Raw genomic sequence first — 10,241 nt, 5'->3', positions numbered from 1 at the left:
GCAGAAGAGTGGGAGGTCTGACAAGGCTCATAATACATTCCAGCAATTATAGAATGGTAGTGATGTACACAGCTTCTCTGTATCATCTGGAAACATTTTAATATCGAATTAATAAAATAATCACTTTTCCATTATATCCCTCTTACCTTTCACTCTACCTAAGATTGAGTGGAGTCCTTCAGGTTTTTCACCAACTAATCTCATTCCTCAGTTCTAGCTTGTAGTTTTCCAAGTGACACCTTCCCATTTCTGTCAACATGTTGAGACAGCACAAATCCTATTTCAATTCATCTTCATTTAAATACATATTTTGAAAAGAAACAATAGGTAAATGGTGGTGCAGTTCTGCAGAAGGCACAATGGAAGATTTTCGGAGAGCAATCCAGGGATGTCTTACGTTGGTTGGAAATGTTTTAAATTTATTACTTTAACATGGAATTAGGAAACATGCAACTATAGTATGTTCTGAGGTAAGCACATGGAAAATATTATAGCAAAATATTTAAAACAAATTATTCCATAGGTCTGCATGTCAAGGTCCTTATTCAGGTGTTCAGAGTTTACTACAGAGCAGGGTCATCCAGAATGTGGACATCATGATCTGGATTTTATTTTATACCTCTATCTTAGAAATCCACCCTCATCACCACCCCATGAAAGAGGGTTCCTGAAAACCAATTACAAAAAGGCAAATCTTTATTGCCATAAGCAATGATTGAAACAACTGGGAATGTATGAGAGCATCAAAACGTCCATGTGTGATTAGCAGATATGCAAAAGATCTGAGTCCTTCCTGATCAGCAGTAGGAGACAAGGCAAGACAGAGTGGTAAACCACCACTAGTATTTCAGTTACATACCCTTGTTGCCAATGCAAGCAGCATGACTTTTGGGGGTATTCAGATCTAGTTTAAATTTAGATAGCATAGTGCAGACACAGACGTCCATATGTGACCTGGGTGTCTAAGCTCCTATACTAGTCATTGAAGCCTAGACTGCAAGTCAGCACACTTGAGATGCATAAAAATGGATCAAGTTCAAGCCTCAAGACAGGCATTTAGTCATTTGTAATGTCACCATATTTCTGGGACATTTGCATGGAGCTGCACAGATATCACCAAAGATATGACTTATGGGAAACCTGAGCAACACCTGAAGATGGCACAAGGTACTATGTTCGGACAAATTACACCCCCCACACCCCCCGAGTGGCTGGTCAGCTAAATTACTCTAAGCTCCATTACTACCTATATGGTCCAGGGGCTCAGTCTAGCTGCCAAGCACAGGCACGCACTGCCCTTTGGGATGCCCTAGTGTACCTTGCCCTGTCTCCTACTGCTGCTCAGGAGAGCTCAGGTCTCTTGTCATATCTACAAACGGGATGGATGTCTAGATGCTCTTAGGCATCTCAAATAGCACCAAATGACTTTGAAATGAGATTTACGTTCAATGAAAAGTCAGCTCTTGAGCTTGTCTGACAGTCTCAAGTCACTTGCTTGCCATTCCCATACCATTGCATTGATAACTTCAAAGGTAAATTCTGCATTAAGACAGCTATTTCTTCTAGTGATGCAGTAGTGGTGACACGCAGGATATCAGTGAGTTAGCAGGGTAATATTATTGTAGTCTTTATTGATACAGAAGATTTAAGTTACAGAACATTAGGCAAACCCACCCTCTTACTTGCCCAATATTTGAGGATGAACAGCTACAGACAAGAAAATGATCCCGTTACTTACAGTGCAGCTAATGATTAAATTACATTACAACCATTAACAATATTATATTGTAAAATATAAGTGCAGGTACAGTATATAAATACAATAGCTTTCTGTTCCTTGTCAGGAACATAAGCCAGTCACATACATTTTTCAGTTTAATTTAGCTTGCGCTAAAGTACATTTCCATCTTAAATATATATTAATGTAAACCACACCTATTAAATCTCTCGGTTTCACTCCCTGCATCTTAACTTGCAACTTATATTACAGTACTTTAAAAGCTGAATGAACACTCTTATTATTCAGAAGAGGTTTCTGTCAGAATTTCCTATCTTTTAAATCTTTGGCAATGTTTCATAGGAACACTCTTATTATTCAGACTTAGTAGTTGTTTACTACGTGACATTTTAATCTTATCCAAAGCACAATACTCTGATTCCTGACTCTTTCTATTTGAAAGAGCAAGCCACAGAAATGCATTGTATGAGTGTTAAAATAACAAAAATCCTACACTGTAGGAGAAAATCAACATTGTGCAAAATATATTAATTAACATTTTAAAGATTCAAAAGATACAACATTGTTAGACACGGCAACACTGGCCCACTGCATAAACACATTACTTCATACCTGGTCAGTCAGTGGCAATACATCGGTCTGAAAACCTGCTCCTTGACAGGCTGCTCCCCGGTCAGACACGGCAGTAAGACATGTAAGGGTTTGTATTTGGGCCAGGTTATCCAAAGTTTGATGGCTAAGATTAGTTTCCTCAAACCTATCAAGCTTCTAAACAAGTCACCTGACTTTCAAAAAGATACGAAGCATTCATCTGGGTACCAAGGCCACCTACTTAGGTTCTAGGTACCCAGCTCAGCAAATCTTCATTGATAGTTCCATGTCAGTATTCACTTGCACCGGCCAAAAGTCGCCACCAAAACCTGAACTGGTCAAGTCCTTCTGCACCATGGCAGAAGCTGGCAGGGCTGCTCACTAGGACGCAATTGATGCAGAACAGATGATATGAATGGACTTGACAGTCCTTTATTCTCCAAACACACATGGGTAGAAAGATGCAAAACTAACACAAAAAATAACTTTCATTTAAATCCTAACAGTCCTACTAAAAATGTTCCATGTAGAAGTATTTTATGTCAAGTAAAATATGCTACACAGAAATATATTCTATCGGTGTGTAGCATATGGTTTAGGTAAACAACAGATTGATTACGAAACAGATGGAAATACTTAGATTCAATGTCTTTTAAAACAGCCTAAAGACTAAAAAACCTTTAAGACAAAAAGCTGAAGTTACCTTTTGCCTCTCCGCTAACTACCTGTGTTTGCGCCTCTGTGGCACTTTTATATGAAAGGTTAATTCTATAGTATCATACCTGCAGGGACTCATCCCTTTAAAGTGCCTGCCAAGTATTTAACTTTGTCCACACTAAAATGAAAATAAGAACATTACTCAGAACTATTGCTTGAACTAATACATGCAGTTTGAACTACATGCTATAACAAATCCCTATCAGAAATGCCCTCATCAACATGGAGATGAAAGTGCTCAAATACAGTCACCATGTGGTAGATGACTAGGGAAGTATTCTGAAAAGACAATACAAATACAGATATATCTAGCAGTATATTACTCTAGCACTGTAATACCAAATGGTAGATTACCAAATGGTAGATTTCTGAAGAATATACTGAAGGCAAGCAAAATATTATATATATTTCTATCTTAATTTGTATGAATACAGTAGAGAGGTTTGGCATACCATATTTCTTCAGGGAATATTATCATTAAAAATATTCCTTAGAAAAAGGAGTTTCTTCATAACAGGAATGAGTATGATAAATACAGTTCTATTATTGTACAAAATATAGAGTGTTTTTAGAAAACAAGAACAAAAATAAAGCTTTATCATTTGGAGTGAAAGTCACCTATGAAGTGTGAGCCAAAAAGTCAAATACGAACCCTGAAAATCAGGATTCCGGCTGGGGACTCAATGCGCAGGCTTGCTGAACAGAACTAATTTCTACCCAATTACCAACTTATCAACTTGTTCTTTTTTTCTTCCAAAATAGACAAAAGAAGCAAAAATCAGTAAAGGGCATGTTAGATCCTATTTAAGGCAGAACATAAGAATGCAAAAGTAATTATTTTATGTTCCAATAGAAATATAGATAGGCAGTCTACAGACTTCTAGCAATAGGTAAAAAAAAAAATACAGTATTTCATACATTTGTACAGTTGAAATCAAGGATAAAGAAATGATGTAAAAAATGGGTCAGGACAGCAGTTACCAAAATGTACAAAAATAAACTGCTTATCATTTGTGGTGTTGAATGGTTTTGCATCATAAAAGTAATATTGCTCTGATGAACAACATCCTGTAACTTTTCATTCAAAATCCAAAAGGGATATATAATTACTTTCTAAAAGAATACTGTATTTTCACATGTATACCCTATGTCTCTCAAACTATACCTCTCTACAAAGTACCAGTAGTTGAAAGCAAGTCCTGAGTCACTTCTTCAGACAACCTGCAGGCAGGTGGTGCACTGGAGGAAGAAAGGGCTTCAAAACAGACATCCTCAGTGCCCTCCCCAGCTCACAGTGCTGTGGAATCACAAGATCTTTCACAAATAACCCACAGCTTATACATGTGAAAGTATGGCACAAGCTCCATTCTAGAAAGTAGTGTCTCATCCTTTCGTTTCTCACACAGAAATTAACGTCGTGTATCTTTAAGCTGCTCTGGACGGTCAGAGTTCTGTGGCTCTACTGAGCATCACAGTTGCCATTTCCCTGGAGCAGGGGTCTGGCCATGCTGAGCAGCTCATGGTACAGGAACATATAGTAACAGATCATGTAAGATGGCAAGAATACTCCTAACTGGTTGACTTTTGGTGTAATAAAAGATCCAGCCTATACCTCTAAAACTTACCTTACAGTCTTGTCCATTCTTCTGCTTAAATGTTAAGATGGTCAGCATGAAAAAATGCCTTTATGCTTACTGTTGTAACCCACCACCAGCAGTGGTCTGCTATACTAACCAGGGAAGGCTTGGTCCTTCCAATTGCTTGAAAAACTTCCCTTGGAGCCAATGTGAAAAAACTGAACAAGAGTCACAGTCATTCTGCACAGTGCACTGATTCCAGACATACCAACTCCCAGGAATCAGAGTCAGGCAACTGCAACTACCCAAAAACTTCTCCACGACAAATATCTAAGTCCCCAGAATGGAAATGAAAAACACAGTTGCGATTTTTTAAAACTAAGGTGTCTCTGGTTCACTGGAGTGCAATTCACCCTGTCAGAGACAGCCAAGAGAAGGTCTATGCACCACTGAGCTCCCACTCCAACCCTTACAACAGAGCTGGAGTGAAAACAGTAGTGCCTAGACTTGCTGCCTGGATATGATAAATGGAGTGACTTCCACCTTTTCTGAGGAGAAAGGCATCTTGACTTCCTTATAAAAATTATTCTTTTTTTCTCACAAATAACCTAAAATCATATTTCCTTCCTATATTCATGTATATATTTTAAATCCTGATGTCAATTCAGTTTTTCACTAGATGAGCAGAGGTTGAGAGCAAAGGGGTTAATTCAGGTAGCAGATGGAAAGGAATGAAGGAAAGAACAAACAGCAGAGTAATAAAGGGCTGCATGCTATTTTTCAAAAATTCATTTAAAATCCATTGGAATTTGTCCCACACGTTGGTCTGCCACCCATCTAGAATTTCTTGCTAAGAACAAAATAGTTCATAGTGCCTGGTTATTACTTTAAACCATTCATTAATTTTGTAGCATTTAAATCTGCAGAGATGCTCTCTGTTGCATTAGCTAGAACTGTGGATGCAGGATAAATAATTTCTTCAACCGTCACATACGTCCCTGTTAAAAATCCAACAACTCCAATGACAGCTATAAAAACGTCTTTAAATACTGTCCATAAACTTAAGTTTTCCTTATAGAAAGTGAGGATTTCAACCAGAGGTGGCAGGATTAGTGCCAGAGTGCTGCTGCTGACAGCTCCGACGAAAGAAATCACCAGGTCTAGTCGAGGGATCAAAACTGCTACAGCACCTAAAACACAAGAATAACAATAGTGGCTTCAGATTCAACATCATGAAAAAAAAAACCACGACAAACACATAATCTAGTGGTTCAGGCTTTTTAAAAACTTCCATCATTCACTATTTTTCCAGCTACAAGTGGTGTGCACTAGATAGATTAATGCATGTACTTGTGAGTAAAATATATCTTCATGCCCATGTGAGATATTCACTTTCAATTCTGAATTTCTGCTTGAGCTCGCAGATCTTAAAGTGTTCTTGTACTTACAGAGTAAATAAATTTGGCCTGCAAGTCATAGGAGAAATGAGAAATATGAAATTGTATGGAGACATTTTACCTTTTTGGTTCTTGTTTTTTATGATGAAAGAATAAAGTTCTGGAAGAGCAGGGGAAGGGTCTGTTGCATGCTGCCCAAGAGACAGTGGGCAAAATATATTACTATTAATTACTATATATTACTAATAATCTAAAAGTGACATAAAATTATTCAAAATGAACCAAACCCACTGACCACTTGGCAGTCTCAGAATCATTTAAGTCACTTTTACCTACAAACTTGCCTCTTGAAAAATCTTGGTCTATACAATTGCATTCAATTTGTAAAATGCCACTATAATAGCTGCTCAGTCAACTGAACGAGAACTTAGCTCTGCCAAGAGACAAGTCTGAACACAAGGCCCACCAGACTTTTAGCACGGCATGGCTGGTCTCACCTCCTGAAACTATGCCATTCATAGAAACAGAATCCATCATGTTGGAGCAGAACCGCTTCTGGTTTTAACCCCTTCAGCTGGCAAGACTAGGCAAGGTACCCTACTATTAAGTCAGATACACCAGTTGTCATGTAACGTTTTCAGACCTGTATTAGAAAACAGTTTTCAAAGGCCAGCTGAGCACAGGCCTCTATATGATCCTCTGTATTTGGTGGCAATGTCTTTTTTCCCTTCCATTAATATATTGCCTTCTAGCTGTCAGACATTAGTGTAACTATCCACATGATCTGCCTGCTTGCCATTTTCTATCACTTCTCATCAAGACAAGGAAGCAATCAGGAAGAAAGAGAATGGGGAAAACTGGCGTAAAAGCCACTAGCAAATCAAAAATACCACATAATATGCTTTGTTCTTCCACACCTCCCTTCTTAACTCTTAAGCCATAACAAAGCACGTTTGGCTTTAGAGCAACTCCTCCACCAACCAATATTATGTAGACAATGTTTATGGCAATAAACAAATGGAACAAGCAGGAAGGAATTCCTCACATAACACGTGAGGATGAAAACCAGAAGGTGCATATCAGCTTTATAATTTCTCAAGATAAGCTTTCTATTTGCAGAGCATCTTTGCTGCAGTAATAGGTAATAAACCAGCTGCCTCCAATTCTGACAACATCTGATGATGAAAGGTAACATACTCAATTATGTTAGTGTTGATGTTCTCCATTGAGAATATCTAACTTGGGGAAAACCGCATTGGCAAATAGACTCAAAATTCACTTACAGAACACAACAGTTATCTGCTGCTACCAGGTAACCATTTGCTACACATTTTACTAAAACCCCTAACTACAAAGATCTCACATAAAAAGGGGGCAAGACTTAAGTTATAAACCCACAGAGGGATAAAGGATTCTCCAGCCCATCCTATCTGAAAGAAGCATTTCATGCACAGATCTGCCAAGAAAAATCAATTAACTTGTTCTTGCTTGTCACAACTATAGTTTATTAACACTTCGTGATTCTACAGAGATATGAGAGGCACCATGTGGCCAAACGAAGCTTGGGCAGAGATAGAGGTGTCCTTCGGGAAACCTTAAGAACACCCTGACATTCAAAAATAGATAAGACAAGTTTTTTATCCCACTGTTACGATGGACCTACTCGATGCCAAACTGTTTCTTCCATTGCATGAATGTGACATTAAAAGACTGGAAATGCCACACGTTTATGCATTTTCTAGGACAAAGTTGAATGGAACAAGAAAGGAATTATGCCAAAGTCAATAAGTTACAAAGTACCCACCTCTCTAACTTTTGCAGCCATAACTCCATTCAAGCCATAAGACTAGGCACCATGAATGCCCAAACAATATAGCACGAGTGCTCAGACCAGACTGTTTGGCAAGCATGCTTGATACTTGCACAGCAACGCACAGTCTGCAAGTGAAAAGCGCAGCTGAAGTATATTTGCAATGACTGGTAAAACTCTCAGCTAATGAGTATGTTGAATGTGTTCTTCTGAAGTAAAAGAGAGCGCTGCACATTTATTATCTTGCCAATTTAATAGATGTAGTGGGTGTATTCATTAAACATAGATTTTCAACTTCTGTAATAGACCTCTTTCAATTCTACATGTCCAGAATTTAGAAGGTACTCATTAATTTATAGTTCATAGTTTTGTTTGAAACATTCTGCTTCATTACAAATAATAAGAATATTCTTCATATTTTTTTAATTGGAAAAAATAAAACTACCGTTTATAATTGCTTCAGGTTACAGAAAAGCAAAATGCTGTGTGTTTGTTTGGATCTCGTCAAATGTTTGTCTGGCTCATACGAATTTGTATGAATCTGGATATTGCTGTGGGAGGAAGTTTGGAAATGTGTTTCGAGGTTTTCGTAAGTGTCTTACTCATTCTCTAACAATCCAAGAGAAATACAACTCATGTTTATTACCCACCAAAGAATGTCCTCAAAGTTAAGAAAGGGGTCCATTTTCCAGAAGAAGTAAACAAGGGGCATTCCTACAGGTAGGGAGCCTGATTTTCCCAGCCATGCATAGGTTTTAAAAATACATCATCAAGAAGAAATTCTGAACCTTTATCAACAGTCATAAAACTTTCTGGTTTGGAAGCTGTGGGAATCTCAAGTGAAGAAATAAGTCCTACAGTATTAATATGACACTTAGTTTTCGGCCAACAGTTAAATTGTCTTCAGGCTTGAATAAAAGAGCAAGGGCCAGATCGTGGCGGTGTGCTCGCCCCACCCCCGGCTTAAGCCAAAACCACCCGTGGGGGTCCTGATGGCTGCATCCAGCTTACTCCGGGCTTTGGGGAACGGACGGCAACATCTGTAGTAGCCAAGGGCTATCTGGTATGCTGGCTTGTGGGTATGCAAATATGACTATAAGCCAATCACCTTTATAAACAGTGGAGAGCCCAGGGCCCGTTGAGCTCTCCTGCACCGCAGCGGGCTGCGGGCCAGGACCTCCCCTTGAGTAGGGACAACTCTCGAAGTTACTCCTTGAGGTTGAGAGATTCCTTGCCGCAACAGATTCTCGCTAAGTGATTAACAGCGTGCTAAACTTTGAAAACTTAGCTAAGTGATAAAAAGGATTGATTGCGCCTATATCATCCTTTAGACATCAACTGTTGACCAAGTCTGGGACTAGGAGTGGATCCAGCTGCACCTAGACTCCTCTCTGAGAAGGCATTTAGAACACAAGGGGGTCCTTTCTGAACCTTGTCACTCAACGGGAGGGTCTCCCCAACAGTTCTGTCTGACCCTGTCCTCTGTGCAGTAAATAATCAAACGTACCTTGCCATCAAATCTTGTTAAACCACTGTTGCATTTACCATTGAACTTTGTTGTATCAATGAAGTGTATTGTTGCTTCTCTCTTACGAGTGAAGTGCATGACTCCATCTGCGACACGTATAAACAAAGCATCCCACCGAGATAATGACAGATAGCATCGTATTGCTTCTACCCTAAACTCTGCAGCCTAATCTCAAAAACTACTAATGGATTCTCCAGCCTCTCTCAGCTATGTAGTCACCCATTTGTGTCAGTTGGGGCTTTCTTGGGGGAGGAATACAATAGCAGAATGTTCCTATTTTCTTGAGGAACGTATCACCCCAGTGGAAAGATACCTTTGATTTTATTCTGTTTATTTTATGGTGCTGCTTCTTTTACAACTTTCCTTGTTACAGAATCAGCACACTACTAGCCAGACTTGCTTGCCAAGGTAATTTCAATGAGATTGCTGGGAAAAAAATAGTCTTGCCATCTTTACTACTACCTTGCCTAAGTGCTTTATAACTGCAGATGAAGTCAAATATGTGATTACCATATTCCAATACTTCCTCTAGTAATCAAATATTGAGCTACTTTATTTCTATCAAAAAGTAACGCATATGCCATGCTAAATTCCCATGAGCAAGATGGGCACTGCTGTAATTAGGACCTATGGATCTAAGTAAAGATTGAATTATAATTTTAGTCCTGTCCATACACAGATCAAAAGCAAAACATATTATGACTTCATCACGAGATTTTAATGATACAGCTCACTTCAAAAGCTTTTTTTCCATGTTTCTAGTAGGACTTAATTGATTTATAAGCATCTTATAGGAAGCCAGAAAGCAATTTTGAAATTTAAAAGGCTAATACTGATAATTTCTACTAAATTTTATTTTAGCCGAATAATAAAGCTGTTTAAT

The 10,241-nt window shown here is 38.5% G+C and overlaps 1 protein-coding gene across 7 annotated transcripts in view; it reads right to left on the bottom strand.

Moving 5' to 3' along the window:
• Window positions 1-1,611: 1,611 nt before the first annotated feature.
• SLC36A4 (solute carrier family 36 member 4) overlaps window positions 1,612-10,241 on the bottom strand; it is a 121,837-nt gene continuing 113,207 nt past the window's right edge. For 6 of the 7 annotated variants that reach the window (XM_030042934.2, XM_030042935.2, XM_030042936.2 and 3 more), the window contains one exon: window positions 1,612-5,813. In XM_030042934.2, coding sequence (XP_029898794.1) covers window positions 5,506-5,813 — 308 coding nt within the window. In that variant the 3' untranslated portion in view covers window positions 1,612-5,505. The remainder of the gene's footprint in view (window positions 5,814-10,241) is intronic. The other variant, XR_003927585.1, reaches the window with a different exon arrangement.

Source organism: Aquila chrysaetos, chromosome 19, assembly GCF_900496995.4.
Source record: "Aquila chrysaetos chrysaetos chromosome 19, bAquChr1.4, whole genome shotgun sequence".
NCBI lineage: Eukaryota > Metazoa > Chordata > Aves > Accipitriformes > Accipitridae > Aquila > Aquila chrysaetos.
This window is presented reverse-complemented; position numbering and strand designations above follow the sequence as displayed.